The sequence below is a fragment of the Sorex araneus genome, chromosome 5 (genome assembly GCF_027595985.1).
Source record: "Sorex araneus isolate mSorAra2 chromosome 5, mSorAra2.pri, whole genome shotgun sequence".
Lineage (NCBI taxonomy): Eukaryota > Metazoa > Chordata > Mammalia > Eulipotyphla > Soricidae > Sorex > Sorex araneus.
In genome coordinates, this window is record NC_073306.1 from 127,315,820 (window position 1) to 127,340,662 (window position 24,843).

The 24,843-nt window shown below is 59.6% G+C and overlaps 1 protein-coding gene across 2 annotated transcripts; it reads left to right on the forward strand.

Annotated features, from left to right (window-relative positions):
* Positions 1 to 8,780: 8,780 nt before the first annotated feature.
* Positions 8,781 to 23,499, forward strand: TTPAL (alpha tocopherol transfer protein like). 2 transcript variants are annotated; one of them, XM_004612477.2, is made up of 5 exons: positions 8,781 to 8,908; positions 13,095 to 13,746; positions 16,088 to 16,281; positions 18,210 to 18,320; positions 20,017 to 23,499. In XM_004612477.2, the coding sequence occupies exons 2-5, from the start codon at positions 13,302 to 13,304 to the stop codon at positions 20,293 to 20,295; spliced, it is 1,029 nt and encodes a 342-aa protein (XP_004612534.2). In that variant the 5' UTR covers positions 8,781 to 8,908; positions 13,095 to 13,301; the 3' UTR covers positions 20,296 to 23,499. The 2 variants fall into 2 exon arrangements, with proteins under 2 accessions (XP_004612534.2, XP_004612535.2); XM_004612478.2 differs by having other exon boundaries at positions 16,088 to 16,179.
* The last annotated feature ends 1,344 nt before the right edge of the window (positions 23,500 to 24,843 follow it).

Sequence of the window (24,843 nt, forward strand, 5' to 3'; positions counted from 1 at the left end):
TCCTCTTCCTTCTTCGGGGGTTGGAGCCAGCACATGTTGGGGCGCGGGGCGGGCAGTCAGAGCCAGCGTTGCGCAGCTGTGCGTTCTGGAAGGTTCCTTCTGCTCGAAGCACGGGCTGTGACACGGGACGTCCGACGATCTCAGCGTGTCACGGGCAGCTCTGCTCCCGCTGTCCCACGACACCTCCCTGTGGCGGGCGTCGGCGGGGGGCTGGGATCCCACAGAGATGGGACATGACCCTGGACAGCGGGGCCCTCCCTGCGCGACCCTGAACACAGTGATTTTATTAGTGAATCACGGTGAGGTGCAGTTATAGACTTACAAACTTTCGTGCTTGCATTTCATTCATACAATGGCCGAGTGCCCATCCCTCCACCAGTGACCATTCTCCACCACCAGTGGTCCCTGCATCCCTCCCACCACCCCCACCCCAACCTCCCCCCACCCCACCCCGCCTCTGTGGCAGGGCATTCCCTTTTGCTCTCTCTCTCCTTTGGGGTGTTGTAGAGGTATTAAGCGGCCATCGTGTTCGGTCTATAGTCTACTTTCAGCCTGCCTCTCCCCTCCCGAGTGGGCCCTCCTAGCGCCCTTCACTTGGTGGTCCCTTCTCTCTCTGAGCTGCCTTTCCCCCCAGCATGCGAGGCCGGCTTCCAAGCTGTGGAGTAATCCTCCTGGTATGGCCAGGTGGTTTTTGCCTTTCTGAATCTGTCTTCTCGCCTATGGGCTGGGGTCTCTGCAGGGTGGCGTGGGGAAATCCCCGCACTCAGCACCCTACATCTGATAAGGGCACAGCCCTGCAGGGTGTTTCTCATCTGTGGTCAGGGGCGGGCTTTCAGGCTGGTCACTGGGGTGGGGGAGGACCGCGGTGGAGGGTGCGTGCATGTGTGTGTGTGTGTGTGTGTGTGTGTGTGTGTGTGTGTGTGTGGTGTCCCCGCCCCTCCTTGGCCCCTACTCTTCTCAGGAATGTTTTGGAAGTGCAGCAGCCTGGCTGGGACCTCGGGCTCTGGGGACAGAGAGGACAGGCTGTGCCTCCAAGCAGCGGTGCTGACTCAGGTTAAAAAAATCAATGTGTGACCAGAACAACTCAGAGCGTCTCTCGCCTCTTCCGGGAAGCGCAGAGCCAGTCCTGGGCACAGCCCCATCCCGCGCCCCAGCGGGTGACCCGCTGTCTTCCGGCTGCCCCATGGCCGGCCCCAGAGAAACTGGCGTCTCCAACTCCCGGGGCAGCCGGCCCACGGGTCAGCAGCTTTACACGCCCCCCGGAGGGGGCTCGGGCGAGCCTGGCGCTTGCCAAGGCCCGGACTACTTCCAACCCACCTCTGGAAGCTTCTGGAGCCAAGTCAGGCTCTGGACGGCTGGTTGGGCAACCTGTGACCTCAGCCTGGGTCAGTCCCCTCAGACGAGCATCCGCTGAAGAGCATGGGACATTGTGTTCTTCAGAACCCCGAGGGCTGCACTGACCCCTTCCCCGCCGCCACTCAAGCCCCTCCCGCCAGCCCCCTTCCTCCCCGCGAGCCTCTCTGGGTATTTCTCGGGGCAAGTGCCAGGTGTTGCAGAGTCGGGTGAGAGGGCCGGGCCCCTGCCAGGGCTGCTGGACCCCTCGGGACAAGATCCAGGTTCGGGACAGGGTCCACGAGTAGGAACTGGGAAGTCGGGCTCCCGTGGGGCCAGCTGCTGCCTCTGGGTGATCAGGGATGAGCTCTGTGAGCCTCCGTTTCCTTCTCTCTTAAACGTGACTAAGAATAAAAGAGGCATGTGGAATCTGCCAGGCTAGACACTGGGAACAGTGTCTGGCATCTAAAATAACTTACACACATATCAATACTAAAACCATACAATTTAGGGTATTTGACACGATCCTCAAGGAGAGCAATGGATTTAGTGAGCACCTACTATGTATATACACGCTACTCCCAGAAGTCAGGCAAGCTTATGTGTGTGTGTGTGTGTTTGGGGTGTGTGTTTGTGTGTGTCTGTGTGTCTCTGTGTGTTTATGTGTGTTTTGTGTGTGTTTGTGTGTGTTTTGTGTTTGTATGTGTGTGTTTGTGTGTTTGTATGTGTGTATTTGTGTGTGTTTTGTATGTGTTTGTGTGTGTTTTGTGTTTGTATGTGTGTGTTTGTGTGTTTGTATGTGTGTATTTGTGTGTGTTTTGTATGTGTTTGTGTGTGTTTTGTGTTTGTATGTGTGTGTTTGTGTGTTTGTATGTGTGTATTTGTGTGTGTTTTATGTGTGTGTTTTGTGTGTTTGTATGTGTGTTTTGTGTGTGTTTGTGTGTTTGTATGTGTTTTATGTGTGTTTGCATGTGTTTTGTATGTGTGGGAGTGTATGTGTGTGTTTGTGTGTATATGTGTTTATGGGTACATATGTGTGTTTGTGTTTGTGTGTGTTTTGTATATGTGTTTGTATATATTTTGTGTGTGTGTTTTGTGTGTGTTTATGTGTGTGTGTGTGTGTGTGTGTGTGTGTGTGTGTGTGTGTGTGTGTATGGAGAGCCAAGTCTTCTGTTTTCATTTTCTAAAACCTTCACAGTGCAAACCAACCACCACAGGTTCGGGGAAGTACGTTGTGGCTTGGGGAAGTAGTTCCAGGCAAACACCCTTTCACCATGGCCTGGATCAAAAAATAAAACTTTGGCCCGGGGTGGGGGAGTGAGTGGTAGGGCACCTGCCTTGCCCGTGTGCGGCCCCGGGGTTCTGGCCCCAGCACTGCAAACATAAACAGAATTTTGTTTATCAGGAGGCCCAGGAGGCCCTCCTGATGCCCACCTCAGCTGAGGCGCCACTGAGGCACCGTGGCACAGACTTCCTGGCACTCTGTCGGATCCACTCACCAGTGTACATGTCGCTAGTCATTGTTGCTTTGTCCTTTTAAAAAGAATCAGGTACGTCCTTTTTTGGGGGGGTTGGGGGGCCACAGTCCGGTGGGGTTCAGGGCCTCCTCTAGCTCAGAGGCTGGGGCAGGGCCACTGCTGCCGGTCTCAGAGGGCCAGCCTTGTGTGGGGACGGACACGGGCCTCTGTCCTTCACATTCTCTCTCCGGCCTCTGAGGGTCTTCAGAGCGTTTTCAGCTGTAGGTTCCTCCGGTCCCACCTCCTTTGCCGTTTCTCTGTTGCTGGTGAATCCTCTTGACCCGTAGAAAACCTCAGAACAAAATACCGCAGGATCGGGACTGGAGAGGGAGTACGTGGAGGGGGGGGCGGGTGACTTGCATGTGACCGGCCCGGTTCCATCTCCAGCATCCCTTACTGTCCCCCGAGCACTGCCCGCAGTGATTTCTAAGCGCAGAGCCGGAGGAAGCCCTGAGCATCACCAGCTGGGCCCCCCGAACAAATCAAACACGAACAAGATGCTACAGGCTCATCTTACCAATTTCTTACTGCTGATTTAGACTCAGTATTTTCTCTACGAGGTCCCTTTACTTGTCTGTTTAGTGCTGGATTGAAACCCAGAGCCTCACACATGACACAAACGTGTATCACAGAGCTATCCTCAGGACTGCTAACATTGTTTTCGTTTGTTTTTTGGGTTGTGTGGCTGGTTTTATTATTTTTTATTTTATTTTATTTTATTTTATTTTTTGGCTACACCCAGCGGTGCTCAAGAGCAACCCCAGCTCTTTGCAAAGCACCCAGGGGCCAGAGTTAATCAAGCAACATCTAGCTGTGCCCTATCAGGGACCATGCACTACTGGGAATCAGACCCAGGTCTCCTGCATACAAACAAGTGCTCCGCCCATTGGGCTATCTTTCTGGCCCTCAAAGTCTTTTGTGTCATTTGATTCTATTTTTCTGAAGGGTGGGGGCTTGGTCCACACCTGACAGTGCTCAGTGGCAGGGGTTACTCCTGGCTCTGTGCTCAGGTACCACTCCTGACGAAGCTCAGAGGAACATATATGGTGCCAGGGATTCAACCAGGGTCGGCTGCAGACAAGGCCTGTAACCCCGGCACCCCCATACTCCCTCTCCAGCCTCATTTTCAATTTTTTTTTTAAATTTAAAATATATTCCTGGGGGCTGGAGCGATAGCACAGCGGGTAAGGCGTTTGCCTTGCACGCGGCCGACCCGAGTTCAAACCCCAGCATCCCATATGGTCCCCTGAGCACCGCCAGGGGTAATTCCTGAGTGCATGAGCCAGGAGTGACCCCTGTGCATTGCTGGGTGTGACCCAAAAAGCAATAAAAAAAATAAATAAATAAATAAATAAATAAAATAAGATATATTCCTTTTCTCTCTAGCACACTGCCATGGGTTGTCACCTCATTTCTGAATTTTCATAATTCTGATTCATATTGATCTTTTTATCTTATATTCTTCTTAATGAAGTTTTTTTTTTCAGCATATTATACTTTTCAAAGTCTTTCCAGAGTGCTTTTCCCACCATAGGAATGTCGGTCTGTCTGTCTGCCAGGCTGGCTGTGTTTCTAGCCTCACCGGGATCTGCACTGTTCCTCTGTCATCAAATAAAAGATGGTTTCTTCAGGTCTAGAGCGATAGCACAGCGGGTAGGGCGTTTGCCTTGCACGTGGCCGACCTGGGTTCAATCCCAGCATCCCATATGGTCCCCTGAGCACTGCCAGGAGTAATTCCTGAGTGCAGAGCCAGGAATAACCCCTGTGCATCGCCAAGTGTGACCCAAAAAGAAAAAAAAAAAAAAAAAAAAGATGGTTTCTTCTCTGACAGCTTCTGTCCTGCTCCTCAACCAGAAAACCTTTCTCTTTGCTTGGCTTTCCATTTCCTGTTTAATTCTTTTTTTTTTTTTTTAATTTTGCTTTTTGGTTCACACCCAGGGATGCTCAGGGGTTATTCCTGGCTCTTCACTCAGGAATTACACCTGCAGTGCCTGGGGTACCAAATGGGATGCCGGGGATCGAACCCAGGTCGGCCGCATGCAAGGCAAACACTCTTCCCAGTGTACTGTCACTCTGGCCCCTAATTCTCATTTTCTTCCCAGCAGTTTCTCCTCAGCCCAGAGCCTGTTCTGGAAGGAACTTGGTCCTTTCAGAATCCTCAAGTGCTGGAGAGACCCAGTGGCCAGGAACTCGGACTCTGGCACCAGGACCCGAGTTCGGTCCTTACAGAGTGACCCAGGACGGCAGCACGCTCAATTGGGGCCAGTTACGGTGCTCAGGGCACAGGTGACATTTTGTTTGTTTGTTTGTTTTGACACTGTGTGTGTGTGTGTGTGTGGGGTTCTACTGTCATCTAGTGGGTGGTGGCAGGGGATGCCAGGAGCACCCGGCCACATGCAGAACTGCCTCACCTCCCCCCACAAAGACTGGTGCAACCCTGAATGTCTTCAGTGCCGGCTGGAGAAACCGTGCCCCCCAGCGCAGTGCTCCTGAGTGAGCCTGCCTTGGCGTCAGCACCAGAGCTGGTGCTAAGCCTTCCCCGAGCTCAGCACCACGGGCCCTGAACACAGTTCCAGGGTGCCCTCCCACACAGACCCAAAGCCCAGGTTTCTCTCCTCGGAGACCGGATGGGGGATGTTTGGAATCCTCCAAAGCAGGGTAAGAGCCCCTCTTCCCCGTGCCCTTTCGGCTCCCAAGGGTGGTGTCGTACCTAGTTGGCAGATATTGCATGAAGCCGAGTACCTGGGTACTACCCAGGCCGTGTGACTAGGAATCCCCGAGGCAAGAGACACTGTCCCTCGAACACGCAAGGAAACGGGTCCTGATGAAGGTAGTTCAGAATGTGGTACTTTCTCTCTTTCTTTCTCTTCCTTCCTTCCTTCCTTCCTTCCTTCCTTCCTTCCTTCCTTCCTTCCTTCCTTCCTTCCTTTCTTTCTTTCTTTCTTTCTTTCTTTCTTTCTTTCTTTCTTTCTTTCTTTCTTTCTTTCTTTCTTTCTTTCTTTCTTTCTTCCTTTCTTTCTTTCTTTCTTCCGTCCTTTCTTCCTTTCTTTCTTTCATTGAAACACCCTGAGAGCAGTTACAAAGTAACACCAGACCCTTCGCTAAGTGCACATTTTCCAAGAATGTGGTACTTTTGTTGTTGTTGTTGTTGTTATTGAATTTTTTGTTAATGAATTTTTTAATTGAGTCACCGTGAGATACAGTTACAAAGTTGTTCATGATTGGGTTTTAGCCCTACAATGTTCCAATACCCATCCCTTTACTGCTGTATGTTTCCCACCACCACTGTCCCCAGTTACCCTCCCACTCTCATGCCTCTATATAACAGACCTTCCCCTTCTCTCTGTCTGTCTGTCTGTCTGTCTGTCTGTCTGTCTGTCTCTCTCTCTCTCTGTCTCTCTCTCTCTCTCTCTCTCGCTCAGCACTCAGTTCTTGTCCAGAGTGACCACTTCCGACAATTATCACCATAGTGGTTCCTCTATCCCAACTGCCCTTTGCCCCCCACCGACTTGTGGCAAGTTTCCAACATGGGCCAGCCCTCCAGGCTCCTGTATATCCTGTCCTTTGACGTTAGCTGAGATTACGCTTTTATATCCCCCAGGCGAGTGGTCATTCGAGGTCCGTCCCTCTCCTGACTCATGTCACTCCGCAGGATACTCTCCGCGTCCATCCACTTAGAAGTGAACCTCAGAATGCGGGACTTCGGAGCGTCCAAACAAACAAGCAGAAGAAAGAGAACTTCAAGTTCAAGTGCACCAGCGGGGGTCACTGTGTGAACAATTTCTTCTTCTCTGACCTAGTTTCCCAGCCTATAAAAACCAGGGGCAGGCCACTGAGCCCAGCGTTTCCCGGCACCACCAGGAGTGAGCCCCCAACACAGAGCTGGGAGGGAGCCTTGAGCACTGCGGAGTGCGGCCCCCCACCCGAACAAACAAAACACGAAACAAAGAGGCAGGTCTACATGACCTCTCAGGCTAAGGAAAGAGTGACAAGAGCTCAAATCCCGCACTGTCACCCACTCCCTGGAGCGGTGAATTTCCCTCCTGGACTTCCAATTCTGCACCTGTAAATGGGAACATTCTGCCTTGCACATAAGACCATACTAGGGTACTCAGAGCAATGGGATTATATATATATAATTTATATATATTATATATATAATATATATATTATATATGTTGTTTTGGCTCTATTTTCCACCTAGTGTTATGATGGTGGTTTATTTGAGACTTTTCCAATGCTAAGATAATTTAGTTCTAGGAAATTTAACATTCAGGAGGAACTTAAAAATAATGGCCCTTGATTACAGGATGGATCTGGACCTCTCTGAGTCTCCCTTGCCCCGCCCCCCAACCCACCCCTGCACTTGAACCAGGTTCTGATGTGGGGATGCAACCTGGAGTCGGGGCCCAGGGTCTGGGCTGATGACGGGGGGGGGGGGGGGGAGGCCGGGAGGGGTTACCGCAGAGCCCCCTGCAGCGTGATTCTGATGGGATCCTCTCTCTTACCATCTGCCATTCTGTCTGACACGTGGGGAACCCGTGTCAAGGGCTTCCTCTCATGAGTCCACTTCATAAGCTTTTTGTATCAGGAGAACTAGCGACTCTGGAAGTCCGACTGGCCCAACCAAGGTCTCATAGCAGGGTTTAGCGTGACCAGATTGTGGAGAGTTGAATAATGGCACTCCAAAGATGTTCCCATTCTAATCTATGGAACCTATGAATATTGTATAATATGGCAAAAGGAACTTTGCAACTGTGATTAATAATTCTGAGATAGGATTTTATTCTAGGTCCTCCAGGGATCTCACACACGCTCCATTGCAAGAAATAAGTAGCCGTTGATTCGAATTTAGGGCTCTGAGTTCAGGAATCAATCTGGGAGAATCTCAGTGGATCTGGGGAAACTGGAATTGAACCCTGTTCGACTTGGTGCAAGCCAAATGCCCTACCCGCTGTACTATCCCCTTTGTCCCTCAAACCATTGATTTTTGGTTTTGGGGGCTCACACCCGACGGTGGACCCCTGGTTCTGCACTCTGCTGGAAATAAACCAGGGTCGATCACAAGGCAAGTGCCCTCTGCACTGTACTATCCATCCGGCTCTCAAACCACCGCATTCTGAAGGGGAATTCATGGACCCCAAAGCTGGAACCACTAATTGACTCCAGGTTCTAGATCCTCAGAAAGCTCTTGATGGAAGAAGGGAGACTTGGTCTAGGCAACTCCGCTAAAGCTAGGTCAGTGTGCCCGGACCCCTGGAATCTCAGGGTGCCCTGAACCCCCAACCCCCGGAATCTCAGGGAGGAGCACCCACCCACTACACACACACATACTTGCATACAGACACATAAAGACACACACAGAGATGTGCTCCCCCTGCCCCCCAGATCTCAGGGAGAAGCACCCACACACACAAACACACAGACAGACACACACAGACACACAAAGACACACAGACACACAGATACACAGACACACAGACACATACACACATAAAGACACACAAAGACACACACAGATATGCTCCCCCTGCCCCCCAGATCTCAGGGAGAAGCACCCACACACACAGAGACACACACAGACAGACACACACAGACACAGACACACAAAGACACACAGACACACACAGACACACCACACACACACATACAGACACACAAAGACACACACAGATGTGCTCCCCCGACCCCTCAGATCTCAGGGAGAAGCACCCAAACACACAGACAGGCACACACACACACACACACACACACACACACACACACACACACACACACACACACACACACACACACACACATACACACACAGGACCCAGGAACGCGGCTGCGGCCCTGCGCGTGGAGCCCGGGCCGCCAGGTGGCGCCAGAGGCCGCTCGGAGGCGCCGGGAGCCACACATGCGCAGCCACCCGCGCGCCCCGCCCCGGGCCCGCGACGTCATTTCCGGCGCGAGGGCCCGGACCGGCCGGGCGGGGGTGCGGGTCGCTGGTGCGCGCGTTGCCGCCGAGGCTCCCGCCGCCGCCGAGTGACCCGCGCTCCGCCCCGTAGCCGGGGCCGGTGAGTGCCCGCGAGCCCGTCCGGCGGCCCGGGGCCCCGGGGGAGGGGCGGGGTGACCGGAAGCGGGAGACGTCGGGGGCTGTCGGGGCCGGGGGTCACCGCGGGCGGACGCGCGGCGCCCCCCAGGTGATGGGCTGCAGCCGGGGGCGCCCACGCCGGGCCTCGGGGCGCTGGGCCCGGGCGGCTCCGCGCGTGTGCCCGAGCCTTCCCGGGGAGGGCCGGTCCCCGCGCGTGCAGCTGGCCGGCAGCTGTGGGGCGGGCGGGGGTCGGCCCCGGCCCGCGGGGTTTCCCGTCCGCAGCCCCGCGGCCGGGGAGAGCCACCCCGGGCCCTGGGGGCGGGGGGCTTCCCCGGGAGCGTGGGGAGCAAACGGGGTCCCGGACGGCCTCAGACACGGAGGGGGCGGCTGGTCAGTGGGGGCCACTTGTCGGGGCTGGGGAGGCAGGAGGGGTGAGAGGACCCCAACACGCAACCCAGGAAGGGACCCTGAGCCCCACGCAGCGTGGCTGGGAACCGTCGCAGAGGCAGCAGCCCGGGGGGCCTGGGGCGGGGGCGATGCCATGCCTTGGGGCGACATGCCTCCCCATCCCATTCCCAGGCGGGTGCGGCTCGTCCCACAGAGAGTCCTGGCATGCCCGCAGCACGCGTGACGCCCGCTGGGTGCTGGCTCTCGGGTGATGAGTATTGGACAAGAATGCGGGCCCACGAGCGACAAGGTGGGGGAGGTGCCTGACCAGAGCCCCCCCCACCCCGGGTCCTAGAACCTGGCTGGCAGCCGCAGAGCAGACACCCCCAGGGCTGTGACCGCCGTCTGGAAGTGGTGCCTGGGTCATGCTCACCCCCTCCCCTCCCCACGCCAGCTCAGTGCCCCTTTGCAGCAGTGGAGAGGCAGCTGGGCCGTGGGGCGGGGCCCCCCTCGTGCGTGCAGGGCCCCGGGTTCCATCCCTGGCCCCGAAAGATAATTACGTAAAAAGTCACACCATGTCCTCAAAACCCTCCGTCCGTCCCGGCTTCCAAACCCAGAGCGGGATTCGGAATCCCTGCTGTGCCCATGAAACTGCATAATGTGAGACTGGGGTGTTGCGAGGGGGTGAGGGGGGTCATCTCAGAACCAGGGAGGTGGCGCGGGCGCATGTCAGCATGTGGAAGACCCAGGTTCAGTCCCCAGCACCACCTCATCCTCCAAGCCCCGTGCCAGGAAAGGCCCCTGAGCACCATTGGGTGTGCCCCCACCCCTGCCCCAAAAAGTGTGTGTGTGGGGGGAAAGGTGTATATTCACCTCCCGATAGTGTCCGCCTTAGGCATTTGCCCCAGAGCCTCCTGCAGACTCCGCCTCATACACTGCACGCCCTTCCGGCAGCTTCTCCGCCTGCGCCCTCGGCACAGCCTGACCACGGGGCCTCGCCACCCCGCTGTCGGTGCAGTGCCCAGGGCCCAGGGTCCCACGCTTATTCTCACGCCTTTAGCGGTGTTGTTGGCGTGCACACACGTGCTCTCTCTGGTCCTAGCGGAGCCCCTGGCCAGAGTGCCTGCCCGTCTTCCGCAGTGCTGCCGGGCGAGGTTGCACCCTGTATCTGTGCCCACACGCACCTACCTGGCCGCGGTCAGGCGGGAAATCGCTTATGGTGCCAGGATGGCAAGACGACGGCAGGGGCGGCGTCACAGACGGGCTGATGGGCTCGTGCCCGGCGCATGTGGTGGCACCAGGGGTTGAGCTCGAGGTCTCGCGTTGAGCAGGGGCTTTAGACCATCTCCCAGCCCCCGTGACCACCCTGTTTCAGATGTCAGCACCCGGACTGCAGGGGAGATGCTGGCTTCATGTGTGTGAGGACCGGGTGCCACAGCGCGCACATGCACGCGCACACACACGCACACACACACACACACTCTGTCATGCCCCACTCCCTGCCCGCTTTCTCCCCACCACGTTTCCCTTCCAGTAGATTCTGTGCTGTTTTGCTTTGGGTCAGTGTCGAGCCCAAACGTAGGTTCTGTGAAGCGGGAGTTCCCGGGCTCGCTCTGCAGCTCCTGTCCCGAGGGGCCTGGCACGTGGCTGGGCTCGGTATTCCTGGACTCAGTCAGGTGGCATCCAGTGACTTCTGGGTGGGGTCTGGAGGCCCGGCACGCCAGGGGAGGGGACACCCTGGGCAGGGAGGGAGGGGAGACGGGGACGGCTGGAGCAGAGGGGCAGACCCGACCCAGCTGTTTGAAGGAGAGACCCTGGGGGTCCCTGGCTCTGTGGCGCCCCCTGCCCCCAGACGGCCCCTGCTGGGCAAGGGAGGCAGAGGGGTGAGGCCAGGGGCTTGCCTTGGACCGTCCCTCCACCCTGGTCTTTTTCCTTGTGCCGGCGCATGTCAATCTTTCAGGAAGCAGATTGCCAGGCTGAGGTCAGGCGGCAGGAGGTCTGCTGGGAGGGGGGCCGGGGGTCTGCTGGGGGAAGGTGGGCAGGGGGTCTGCTGGGGAAGGGGGGGGCTTTCAGACAGGCCTGCCTGCCAGGCTTGCAGGTGCCTCCGTTCCAGAAAGGGCCAAAGGGCCACAGCCCTGTCATCTGACAGTCTGAAGGTGGAGGTGGGTGCGCTGGACTGCTCCCTCCCCCTAGCACAGGAAGAGGCCTCCTCCCTCCCCTTCCTCCCTCGCCTCCAGGTGTTTGTCACAGTCACAAAGGCTGTTTCAGAAACATAGTTGCCATTGCCTCTATGCTTGGGGGGCACCCGTTTCCTCCGCTTCCTGCTCGTCTGCCTCTTTCCTTTGAGTGACCGCCAGGCAGCCCCTTTCTCGGCTGACTTCAAGGCACGCCGCTGGCACGCGGTTAAAGTGGCACGCGGTTAAAGTGCTCCCGCTCGCCGTTCTCGCCAGTGCTTTGTAACCAGTGCTCGCTCCCGTCATCTCTGCATGTGCCAGTATATGTCTTCGAGGTGGCAAGTGGCGCCCAGGAGCACGTGGCTCTAGTTTGGGTGGACGCCGCTGACCAGCTGCCCCCAGCGGGGCTGTGGCAGGTGCCCCACCAGCACCTCCCAAGTACCCAGTTCTGCGTTTCTGCCCATCGGAATGTTTTCAGTTGGTTTTTTAAATTTTTTTACTTTTATAAAGTAGTTCACAATATTTGCTTACGTTTAATATGCAAACACCAGTCCCACCACCATGACACCTGCCCACCACCTTATTTTGGGTGTTTCCATCCTGAACCCCAATCCCTGTCCCAAAGCAGAACCGAAATGATAATAATCTTTCCCTCTGGGGTTGGTTGCCTCCTACTTCGAACCCCATCGAACGTGGCGCGGTGCTCCTGGAGTCCGGGTAGGGTGTGTCCTGTGCAATGCCTCGCGGTCGGGGGGAAGCTTGGCCCGAGCGTGTGGGAGCGGCCGTGCGCAGGGCAGCCGTTGGGTTCTGGAGGTTTTCGGCTGCCAGGGCCGGGTCCCTCGGGGCAGGGAAGGGTCTCACCTGCCCCCCTCTGGGGTGCCCCGGGTGGAGCAGCCTGGCGCTGGGTCCGGGTCAGAGCCCACTGCTGGCGCTCTGCTCAGTTATCACTCCTTGTGGTGCTCAGGGTACTCGTGGGTTACTCGGTATTGGAGCCGTGTGGGCCGTGGGCCGTGGGCCGGGCCGGCGCCGTGTCCACCGTACCGTCCCTTTGGCCCACAGCACAGCTGGCCAGCTCGCTTCCAGCTTGTTTCACGCTTCCACCCCCCACCCCTCCCTCTTGCCTTTGGTGTTCCCATGGCTGATGTTGCCGTGACGGGGTGGGGCTGGGGGGGCCCACACCACACGGCCTGGCTGAGCAGCCCCGGGGACGCAGAGCTGCACAGGGGGGCACGGGGAGCTCAGGACGGCGTGCGGGCAGGCACTCTCGGCCTCGCTGCCGTTCTGTGTTACTCCTCGCTCCCCCCCCCCAAGTTTTTATATAAACAACTGTGTATATATTGGGCCTGGGGGCCACGCCTGGCAGTGCTTGGGGGACCATACGGGGCGCTGGGCATTGCTGTCATGTCAGCCGTGTTGCGAGGCAAATACCCTGCCACTGTGCTGTCACTCTGGCCCCTTGAAGTTGTTTTTACTCACCTTTTTGGGGTGTCTTCTGGGGCTTGGGGTCCCCAGCAGTGTTGTGGGGGTGCAGGGGCAACCCACGGAGCCGGGGGTCAAAGCCCGGCCTCGTTGAGCTGTCTCTCCCGTCCCTCCTTTTTCTTTTTGCAGTGAGTGCAGAGACTCGAACTCGGGCCCTCCTGCATGCCGGCACGCGCCGCGCCACCGAGCTGCACCCCCGTCCTTGATGAGTTAGTGGCGCTCCCCGGGCCTGGGGCTGGGCTGGACCCGCGCCACTTCCGATCCGACTCGTTCCCCTGCCGCCAGCCACGGGGCGCGGGGTGACCGGCTCGGCGCCCCCAGGGCCCCCGGGAGCCCATGTCCGAGGAAAGCGACTCCCTGCGCACCAGCCCGTCGGCCGCGTCCCTCTCGGACCATGAGCTGCCGCCGCGCCCCGCGCCGCCGGGCTACGTGTGCTCGCTGAGCGAGGAGCTGGTGGCGCGGGCCCGCGAGGAGCTGCAGGAGAAGCCGGAGTGGCGGCTCCGGGACGCGCAGGCCCTGCGGGACATGGTGCGCAAGGAGCACCCGCACCTGGGCACCGCGCTGGACGACGCCTTCCTGCTGCGCTTCCTCCGCGCCCGCAAGTTCGACTACGACCGCGCGCTGCAGCTGCTGCTCAACTACCACGGCTGCCGGCGCAGCTGGCCCGAGGTCTTCACCGACCTGCGGCCCTCGGCCCTGCGCCACGTGCTGGCGTCCGGCTTCCTCACCGTGCTGCCCCGCGCCGACCCCCGCGGCTGCCCCGTGCTCTGCCTGCGCCCAGGTACGCGCGGCACCTGGCTCGGGTGTGTGGGGTGTGTGTGTGTGTGTGTGTGTCTGCCTCTGCCCAGGTATACGCGGCACCTGGCCTGGGTGTGTGGTGTGTGTGTGTGTACCTGTCCCAGGTGTGGCTCGGGTGTGTGTGTGTGTGTGTGTGTGTGTGTGTGTGTGTGTGTGTGTGTGTGTCTGCCTCTGCCCAGGTATACGCGGCACCTGGCCTGGGTGTGTGGTGTGTGTGTGTGTACCTGTCCCAGGTGTGTTTGTGTCCATGCACCCGTCCCAGGTGTGTTTGTGTCCGTGCACCCGTCCCAGGTGTGTTTGTGTGTGTGCACCTGTCCCAGGTGTGTTTGTGTGTGTGCACCTGTCTCAGGTGTGTGTGTGTGTGCACCTGTCTCAGGTGTGTGTTCGTGCACCTGTCCCAGGTGTGTTTGTGTCCGTGCACCTGTCCCATCCCGGTCGTGGCCTGTATCGCTGCTGACCCACGTTTCTCCTCTCACTTCCCTGGGGTTCATCTTGCTGCCTCGGTGCACAGGGCTAGATCTGCACCCCGTATCTTTCACTGGCCGCCTTACCCCGGCTTTACGTGGCCCCCGAGCTCAGCCTTGCCAACCCCCCGGCCCCCGCCTCGACCCCTGGATTCTGCATTTCTATCGTTGAGCGTCAGTGGGGCCGGAGCATCTGGCCAGGGCTCGAGCAGGGCTGGCAGTGTCCCCAGAGCCAGGCTCCAGGGCCGGGGAGGGCGGGCCCCACACACACCTCTCCTCCGGACACTTGCCACATCCTCTTTGGAAACTTCTGCTGGGCCTTTCCACGGCCCGGACCCCTGTGTGCGCCTCCCTGCTGTTTAGGCACTTTCCAATTTAGGGAGTTTTGTTCCATTTTATTTTGTCTCATTTATTTAGTTTGGGGCTTGGGGCCCACCCGGCAGTGCTCAGGGCTTACCCCTGGCTCCGCACTCCGGGATTGCTCCTGGCTCACATAAGGGGCCTGGGATGAAGCCCGGGGCTGCCACGTGCAAGGCAGACAGATGCCTTCCCCGCTGTGCTGTCGCTGTGGCCCCTCAGAATAAGTGACGCCGTGGAGGTGTCTGGGCCAGGAGCCCTAGAAACCGGCCAGTGGGGTTCCTGCTGCCCCCCGCCCCCCCCCCCCGCCCCCCCCCCCCCGCCCCTGGTGTGTAACTCGGAAGTATTGCAGAACGGACATGGCCACACCGATTTCTCCTCTTGGCCCGTGTGGTTTCTGCTGCTGATTGGGCTCGTTGTCCCCATCTGTTGAGCAACTCTGGCCCCCTGGCCACCAACTCATCGTGTCCCGAGAGCCAGAGTGGGGGGGTGGGTATCAGCCCTGCCCCTTGGCACGCTCTCCTGAGGCGCGGGGGCATCGGGTGCGAGGCTGGGGGTCTGCACAGCCTGCGTCCCGCGGGGGCAGCCGCAGTATTTTCTCTTTCTAAGAAAGCGGCAGGTCTCAGTGGGGTTTGAGGCTCGAGAACAGCTGAAAAGTGTCAGCCTTGAAGACGGTGAAGAAGAAGCTGTCGTCTCCCTCCCCGAGAGGAGAGGGGCCCTCGCAGTGGCGGAGGGCGCGCCGGCCGGGAGGGAGAGTTTGCTCGCACAGCCTCGGCCAGCTGTCTCCTCCTGGCCCGTGTGTGTGTGTGTGTGTGTGTGTGTGTGTGTGTGTGTGTGTGTGTGTGACAGGATTGCATCGAGCTTCCATTCCAGAAGGTGCGGCTGTGTTTATAGTTAAAAAACACCTGCGGGGCTGGAGCAGTAGCACAGCAGGGAGGGCGTTTGCCTTGCACGCGGCCGACCCAGGTTCGATTCCCAGCATCCCATATGGTCCCCTGATCACCATCAGGAGTAATTCCTGAGTGCAGAGCCAGGAGTCATCCTGTGCAACACCGGGTGTGACCCAAAAGGCAAAAAAGTAAAGAAATAAACACCCACGGCTGTGTAGGAATCCTTCTTCAAACCCACAGGTCCCCCGGCTCACATCCTTTTCCATTTTATATGACTTTGAACAAGGAGATGCTCGGCCTGTCTGATCACTTGGTTTTGCTTTTTGGGGGGCCCACAGCCGGCAGTGCTCAGGACTGAGTCCTGGCTCAGGGATGCGGGGATCGAACCCGGGTTGGCAGTGTGTACAGCAAGCTCCTTACCTGCTGTGCTATTGCTCTGGCCCCATGACTTGCTTATACCGGTTTCTTTCTACTGGGACGGGCACAGCCAGCCGTGCTCAGGGAGACCATATGTGGTACCGGGGATTGGGCCCGGGCCGGCTGCATGTGAGGCCAGCGCCCCTTTCTCCCACTGGCACTCCGCCCACTAACGTTCCGTCCCTTCTGACCTCAGACCGGTGGGTGCCCAGCAGCTACCCCATCACCGAGAACATCCGAGCCATCTACCTGACGCTGGAGAAGCTCATTCAGTCTGAAGAGACCCAGGTGAATGGGATTGTCATTCTGGCCGACTACAAAGGAGTGAGCTTGTCCAAAGCGTCTCATTTCGGCCCTTTCATAGCCAAAAGGGTGATTGGCATCCTCCAGGTATGGCCCTTGTTTCTCGTGTGCCTCTGCTGCTGGGTGGCGTAGCTTTCCCAGGCGCCCGCGTGCCCGCTGCCCCTCCTGCCCCCCAGTGGCTTCTGGGAGACGTTAGGGCTCACCTGTGACTCGCGCTTCAGGAGTTCCGGAGGAGGCTGCAGACTGGGCCAGACCAGTGGGACACCGGGGAGAAATCACACACACACACACACACACACACACACACACGGTGCTTTGCCAGGAGAGAAATCACACACACACAGACACACACACAGTGCTTTGCCAGGAGAGAAATCACACACACACACACACACACACAGTGCTTTGCCTTGTCAGTGGGACACCAGGGAGAAATCTCACACACACACACACACACACACACACGCACACGCACACGCACGGTGCTTTGCCTTGCCTGAGGTCACAGGGCCGTGCTGTGGGCTGTCTCTCTGGTCCCCGCACAGCCCCTTGGGGTTGGGGCTGGGGGCAGCTGGACAGTCCAGTCCCTTCTCCAGTCCGCCTGGGCTCACCCGCCATCAGGACCGGGAACTGCCTTCCCAGGGGCTCCCGGCCCGCACAGTGCCTCTGGGGACCTCAGTCCTCCCGGCAGTCCTCAGAGCGGACAGGGCCGAGACTGGTCTGAGGCGGGGCGGGGGGCTCGGCGACCCCCGAGGCTGGTGGGTGCTGCTCACACCTGGAGAGCCACGGGTGCTCGCTCCTGCTCGCCCCGCGTGGGGTCGGGTGCTGAATCAGGCATACTGGGGTCCCGGAGCTGCAGCGTTTCTCCCTCTCGGTTTGTTTGGGGGCCATCCCCAGGGGTGCTCAGGGCTCACTCCTGGCTCTGTGCTCAGGGAGCAAAGTCAAGAACCCCACCCACCGTGCTGTCTCTCTGGTCCCCGCTCAGCACTTCCTGTGGGATTCCAGTGTCTCGGGGCCCATGCCGGGCTGACTTCGGGGCCCCACACCTGGGGGTGTCGGCTTATTAGCTGTGCTCAGGGGTCACTCCGAGAGGGCTTAGGGGAGCCAGTGCCGGGGTCTGGACCTGGGTTGACTGTGCAAGGCGAGGGCCTTACCCACTGTACTACCCAGTCCCCTAGGACTTCCTTCTTCCACCCATTTGTTTTTGACTGGGAAGGGGCTACATACCTGGTGGTGCCCGGGGGCTGCCCCCAGCCTGGTGCTTGGTGGTCGTTCCTGGTGTTGCTCTGAGACCCTGTGACACCGGGGGTCAAACCTGGGGCCTCCTGCGTGCTCGACCTGTTGACCTGTCCCTGCCCCCAGCCGACTCTTCAAGCCTCAGTGGCCAGGGCGAGGGCGGGCAGGCACGCCTGACCCATGAGCCCGCCCACCCCCGGGACCCTCCCCCGTACAGAATCCCACCAGCGTCACTCCCAGATGCGACTGTGCTCTGAGCCAACGCGCTGGCCGTCCTGCGCTCCCTCTGCGTGTCCCCGGGAGGGAGTGGCTGGCGCGTTGGTCTCAGGAGAAGCGGCTTTGCATCGGGCTTGATCCTAGTCCTGCGAGATGGCCCAGGGGGCTGGGGGACCGTTCTGGGGTCAGACTCGGGAGTTTCCCATGAAGACTTCTGACCAGTCCTGGGGTTAAGGCCGTCCTCAGGGCCCTAGGACTCCTTCTAAGAAGCATGTGGGCGGCCCCGGGCCGGAAGGTCTGAAGTTTGCCGAGTCCCGCCCTAGGTCAGGCTGCTGTGTTGCCTCCGAGGGGTACTCCCCACTCGCTGGCCAGACTCGCCCCTACCGCAGCTCGGGGTCCCCCTCCCCGGGCTCCTCCCTGGCTTTAGCCCGTTTGGGCTGTTAGCGAGGGAGCCCACCCGAGCCGAGGGCCTCAGCGAAGCAAGCCGGGAGGAGCTGCACGGGGTGGGGCGGGGGCCCCCTACACGCTAACTGCCCCCTGACTGCCCCCTCCCCCCTCCCCAGGATGGCTTCCCTATTCGGATCAAGGCCGTCCACGTCGTGAACGAACCTCGGATCTTTAAGGGCATCTTTGCCATCATCAAACCGTTTCTGAAGGAGAAAATAGCGAGCAGAGTAAGTTACGAGCCCCTTGACTGCGGATGGCTTGAAACTTCGTCCATTTTCTCCCTTATTTTGTGACACCTGAACATTTATTGTGGCATTAGGAAACTCACTTGACAAACTGCTTTGGAAGGGTCCCTGGTGGAATAAACGGAACAGTCCTTCCTTGGAGATGAAGTTAGCAGTAGATCCTTGGGCAGGAGAGCGAGCAGAGTCAGGACGTTTGTCCTAAAGACGGCTCTGCTCCGCACCGGAGAGACGGCACTGCGGCTCAGGCAACTGCCTTGCACGCGTCTCGCCCGGATTCAGTCCCCAGGACCCCATACGGTCCCCGATCCCTGTCAGGAGTCAGCCCTGAGCACTGCAGGATGCGGCCCCCAAACAGAAAGACCCCCTCTGCTCAGGAAATCACTTGAATTTTGATCTAATTAAATCCTGACCTGAGAAGGGTGGAATTTCACTGTTTTTGTGAGGTGCTGGGGAGTGACCCCAGGACCCCAAACAAGTGAACATGTGCTCACCCACCAAGCTGCACCCTGGGCACAGAGAGGCCACGTCGGATTTTACGGGTATGAGAATACAGGAGAGGTATTTGGTGGGCAGATAGCTAAGAACTGTGGTGGTTTCCTTATTGCCGTTCCTTGCAGAGACTTAGTTTTAGTTCATCCTTTCCAGTCGCCTAATTTTTTTTTTTCTTTTTGGGTCACACCTGGTGATGCACAGGGGTTACTCCTGGCTCTTCACTCAGAAATTACCCCTGGCGGTGCTCAGGGGACCCTATGGGATGCTGGGATTAGAACCCAGGTCGGCCGCGTGCAAGGCAAACGCCCTACCCGCTGTGCTATCGCTCCAGCCCACCAGTCGCCTAATTTTTCTCTCACTGTGTAGTTTATAAAGTCACGAAAGGTTGATGAGACGCCCGGGGGCCAGGATGACGGCACAGGCTCTCAGGTGCTTCCCTGCACGCGGCCAGCCTGGGCCCGGCCCCTGGCATCCCTTATGTCCCCCCAAGCACCCCCAGGGGTCATTCCCGAGTGCAGAGCCAGGAGTAACCCCCGAGCACTGCTGGGTATGGCCCCCCAGCCCCCAGACAAATAAGATTAGTGAGATGTGTGCATTTTCATTTGATTGATGGGAAGTACTAGCGCAGTCAGACTGGCGGGGCCAGGAGGGGTGTGAAGGGGCCTGGGTGGGCGCCGGGGGCCACTCGGGAGGCCACTGTGGGAATCCGGGTGGGAAAAGGTGGTCCATTGGCAGGGGGGGGGGAGATGGGGAGGATTCGGTCACGCCTCGTGGCCCAGTGAGCTTCGTCCCAGCTCTGCTCTGGGGTCTCCGGCAGTGCCAAGGGTCACAGCAGTGCCGGCTGCATGCGAGACCAGCCCCTACCCGAGTTCTGTTTTTGTTTTTTTTTTCTTTTTGGGTCACACCCGGCGATGCACAGGGGTTACTCCTGGCTCTGCACTCAGGAATCACTCCTGGCGGTGCTCAGGGGACCCTATGGGATGCTGGGAATCGAACCTGGGTCGGCCGAGTGCAAGGCAAACGCCCTACCCGCTGTGCTACCGCTCCAGGCCCCACCCCTGAGTTCTGGAAGAGATTTTCACAGCCCAGCCCGCAGCACCCAGCGGGAAAGGCCAAGGGTTCAGGGGCAGCAGGGCGGCGGGGCGGCCATGTTCACTCCGTGCGTCTTTCCATTCCCCTCCCTTAGTTCTTCCTCCACGGGTCCGACCTGAGCTCCCTGCACGCCAGCCTGCCCCGGAGCATCCTCCCCGACGAGTACGGGGGCACGGCCGGGGAGCTCGACATCTCCTCCTGGAGCGAGGTGCTGCTGGCGGCCGAGGACGACTTCGTGCGGGAGTTCTGCCAGGCCTCGCCCGCAGAAGACAGCGTGCCGGGCCAGGCCGGGCCGCCCGAGGGGCTGGCCGCGGGGGCGCAGTGCGACGACTCCCTGCGGGCGGTGAAGGCCCAGCTGTACGCCTGCTACTAGGCGGGCCGGGCCGAGGGGTCCGGAGTCAGTCCTGCGCCTTGCAACACGGCGGGGGGCAGGGGGCGGTCTGCCCTTAGGTCCTCGAATGGCTCCGCAGGGAGCGTCCCCAGTGATTATTCCGGAACATTCCAGAACATCCCAGTTATCAGTCTGGAAACCGCCTTTGGTTCTTCATCACTTCGGAGCAAAGAACAGCGAGGACTGAAGTCTCGCCAGGGCCACAGCCCAGGGCCACCACGATCCTCAGGAACAGTCCGGCCGGGCCCTCGAGGGCCACCCGCGATACTGGGGTCTCGGCGTCTTCCGCACGAACCTTACCGCAGACGTCTGCCGCCCAGGCGCCGCCCATGTGAGGCCCGGGACTGGAGAGCGGGTGTGTGACTAGGCCCCGCACCGAGTCTGGAGCGCGCAGTAGACCCCGATGTTTCCCCGACCCAGGAGGTCTTGGCCCCGGTTCTCAGCAGACCCGCACCCCACCTCAAGGACCGGGGGTCAGGCCTGGGCTCTGGCCCTCGTGTCAAGGCCCAGAGCGGGCGTGTGGCTCCTGGCCGCCCCTTCCGGGTGAGACTGGAGGACATCGGGGCCGAGCAGGCGGGCAGTCACCGTGCGCTGGGCTCCTGCCCGCGAGGAGACTCCGGGCCTTCCCGAGAATGACGGGGACACTCCTGGGGCTGGGCAGCGCTGTCCCACCTGCCGTGGGGCATGGGGAGGCTCCAGGGTGAGAGTCCGTCCCGACGGGCCGCCCCCACGGGGCACGCTGCCCTCCGGTCCCCGCACACGCCTGCAAGGACACGCTGGTCTGGTGCCGCTGCCCGAGTCCTCTCGGCGTAGACAGGCCGGTCTGGATGCTCGCGCTGGGCCGAGTATCAGTTCTGCATCTGAGCACTTTAGACGCCAGGCAGGAGTCCCGCCCGAGCCCGGCCCGGCGAGTCGGTCACCGGGCTGGCTTTCCTCTGGCCTGTTCCCTTCCACGCCGGGGAGCCTCCGCCAAGCGTTTGTCACACGCGCCGGGCCGGGTGGACGGCGGTTCGGGAGGGCCACCGGACTCGGAAATCCAGGGGCTGCTCTGCCGTGAGCGGCTGGCCCTCCCGTGGCACTTTACCAACCGGAGAAGCCGGTGGCCCCGTGGTGCTCATTCCAGCGGGTCGCTCTCCGGGTGCTTGAGACGATGGATGTGACCGGGCAGTGCTGAGAGATCCAGATAGCACAAGGGCCACCGGCGCTCAGAACCCGGGTGGGGGTGGGGGGGGGACCCTGAGGTGCCACGAGGCTGGGACAACAGGGAGCACAGGAACTAGACAGACGGAATCGTCAGCGCCCCACTCCACTCCCCACGGGTTTGCAGACTAAACAAGGGCCTTCCTGGCTCTCCGTGCCAGGCTTAGCGTGGAGAGAGGCTGGTTGAGAGAAACGACCCCCTTCCTGTGGGGCCAGGGAGGCGGTTGCTTCCGCTCCTGACAGGTGGCGGCACCCGGCTGGCACCTCCCGGCCGGACTGGCGCTCTGCTGGGCACAGCAGATGGTTGGCACAGCTGTCAGGGCTGGACCCGCCCCGCTGTCAGCAAGGCCTCCTCGGGCGATGATCAAGGGGCTCCCAAGGCAGTTGCCCCCGCTGGGCTGAGAGGAGGGCGCGGGGGGTAGGCGGCATCCCCAGTGGGCAGCAGGTGGGGAGCCAGGGGTGGCTCTGGCCTAGTTTGCCGCCCCCCAGGGCCCTCCACCCCTCTTCCTGGCCTCTGCCTGGCAGGAGCTTCTGGAGGCTTCTTTCTTCTCCCCTGAGGGGTTGGTTAGGAAATTCAGGTTTGAATGACTTGGCCCCGTGAGCACCCAAGCCTGTCAGCTGGGGTTCCGGGGTGCCCGGCGCCCCCTCCCCACCCGCACTGCTGTGTCTCTCCCGGCCCTGTTCTCCTTCACAGGGAGGGGCTGGAGGAAACCGCGAGGACCAAGCGCGTCCCAGACCCCTGGCTGCCGGGCTTCTGCTCCCCCAGGCCTTCTGCCTTCGCGGGAGCCGCGCGCCTCAGATGCGAGGCTCCTGCTGGAAGAAATGGGGGGGTGGAAGAGGCTTGCTCCTGCCATCCTGAGAGACGGAGGACCCTCCGGAATCACCGCAAGTGGACAAGTGTGCGCCATAGCCACCAGTTCTCAGACCAGCCATGGGGACACGGTTTCATCGGGGTGGGAACATGTAAGCCACCATCGGCATTGTTACAACTCATTTTTCAGCCATTTTAGGTTTTTCCCCCTTTTCTGTTTGTTTTTGTGTTTTGGGGTCACACCCAGCAATGCTCAGGGGTTACTCCTGGCTCTGCACTCAGTAATTACTCCTGGCAGTGCTCGGGGGACCACATGGGATGATGGGGATTGAACCCGGGTCGGCCCCATGCAAGGCAAAGCGCCCTCCCCCACTCCCCACTGTACTATCTCTCCGGCCCCCTAGGTTTTTCCCCAGAAAATGATTTTTTTTTTTAATCCGGGAAGAGAAACGTTAGCCAGGGCCGTGGGGGTGCCTGAGGGGTAGACACCTGCCGGAGGGCCACGGCAGCAGTCCAGCCGAGCTGTCACTGCAGGGAGCCCCTGGTCAGCGTGTGGCAGACCTGGAGTCGGTTCCCTCCTGCTCTCTGCTTGGCCCGGGGAAGCATTTCCGCCGTGGGGCACTTGCCGTGCGGGCACGAGACCTGGGGCCTGTCCCCAGCTCCGAAACGCGTGGTTTGTTCCGAGTGCAAGTGGCCGAGCCCAGGGCCCTTCCCCAGGGAGGCCCACGGGAGCTGGCGCGAGGTGGCACTGATGGAGATCTTCCGATTGCCAGTTTGCTGCGTGGCCCTTCTGGCCCCCGGGCAGCCTCGTCTGTAGGGGACTCAGCGTGTCGGGGGTTCTTGGGGCTCGGCCCTGGCAGATGGGGTGAGAACCTGTCACAAGTGAGATTCCCGAGGTTTCCCCCTGGGGCCCAGAGCCCCTGACACCAGGCTGCAGAGGGGACAGAGGGACCCGTCTCTGGCCGGCTGGGGCACCATCTCAGCCACGGGTCACCTTCCTTCCAGCTGAAGCCCAGTTTGGCCCGGGGTGTAGGGACAAAAGGTGGTGAATTCCTCGACGTCAGTGTTTTGACCAAAAGTTTTATTTTTCTAGTGCGTTTTCTAAGTCACCGTGGTGGAGACTTGTCCCTTGAGTATGCATGACTGGGTCTGAAATAAAAACTCCTGTCAGATGACGCGTGTGGGACTCCTGTGGCAATGCCGACTTGGAGTGAGGTTCTGAGGCGTCAACGCCACCTGGTGCAAGAGGGCGTGGCGGGGCTGCGGCCCTTGGGCTGATGGGCCCTGGAGATCTGCTGCCGCGAGGGACACCACATGGAGATGGTCCCAGGTGCACATACATGTCCGGGTACAAACTTCCCGGCCTGGCCTTGAGCCTTTGCAGCGTCAGGTGCCCGCCACACTCGTGTAAGCGAGTCACATCCCTGGACTCGTTCGCTCTCCGAGCAGTGGAGGACAAGAATGGCCCCTGTGAGGAAGGGGCTCGGGAAAGGAGCAGCTTGCCCAGGGCCACCCGGTGCGTCCCGCAGGAAGACAGAGAGAGTCGCCATCGCCTCCGAGGCTGCAGGCGCGGCTGTGCAGCCTCAGGTCAGCATTAGCCCCAGCAGAACACGAGGGAAAGAAAGGAGAAACTTTGAGAGGAAAACGCTGCCCGGCCAGGGCTGGGGGCCTGGCTCCGAGGGCGGGCGGGAGCACACGCTTCGCAGCTCGGAGGCCCAGGTTTGATCGCCGGCATGCACGGCCCCCTGAGCACTGCTGAGTGGGCCCCTGCCTCCAACCATGGCAATTAAACATTTTATTCCACAAATACTCTTGGTAGCTTACTGGGCTCTCCAAGAGGGGCGGGGGAATTGAACCTGGGTCGGCCGCGTGCAAGGCGAACTCCCTACCCACTATGCAGAGCCTGGCAAGTTCCCCGTGGTATTTCATATGCCAAAACAGTTCCATATGCCAAAAACAGTTACAACAAGTCTCACGATGGAGACGTTACTGGTGCCCGCTCGAGCAAATCGATGAGTAACGGGATGATAGTGGTGACAGTGACGGTGAATCCACAAATACCCGGGAAGACCAGACTCCTGGTGGGGCCTGGCTGGGATGTGGCGTGGTCAACTCTGGCCCATGCGTGCGTAGCAATTTCTACAGGGGGAAGACAAAGGCTAACTCCCACTCAGGCGATGGGCCCGATAAGAAGCCGTCTTGGGGCTGGAGCGATAGCACAGCGGGGAGGGCGTTTGCCTTGCACGCAGCCGACCCAGGTTCGATTCCCAGCATCCCATATGGTCCCCTGAGCACAGCCAGGAGTAATTCCTGAGCACAGAGCCAGGAGTAACCCGAGCACTGCCGGGTGTGACAACCTCCCCTCCTCCAAAAAAAAAGGGAAACTGTCTTAGGCAAGAGGGCCTCATATCTGTGGCTTCGGTGAGGTGACATACCCGCACTTCAGGGCAGTCTCTGAGGAAGCTGCAGAGAAGCCCGTTCTGTTCCTCACACGAAGGAAAGGAGCTGATTGGTTCAGC

Bases quoted from the DNA above. Each gene is read 5' to 3' on its own strand.
- TTPAL (XM_004612477.2), top strand. From the start codon at position 13,302: ATGTCCGAGGAAAGCGACTCCCTGCGCACCAGCCCGTCGGCCGCGTCC. The intron at 13,747-16,087 runs GTACGCGCGGCA...TTCTGACCTCAG, and splicing joins CGTGCTCTGCCTGCGCCCAG to ACCGGTGGGTGCCCAGCAGC. The intron at 16,282-18,209 runs GTATGGCCCTTG...CCCCCTCCCCAG, and splicing joins GGGTGATTGGCATCCTCCAG to GATGGCTTCCCTATTCGGAT.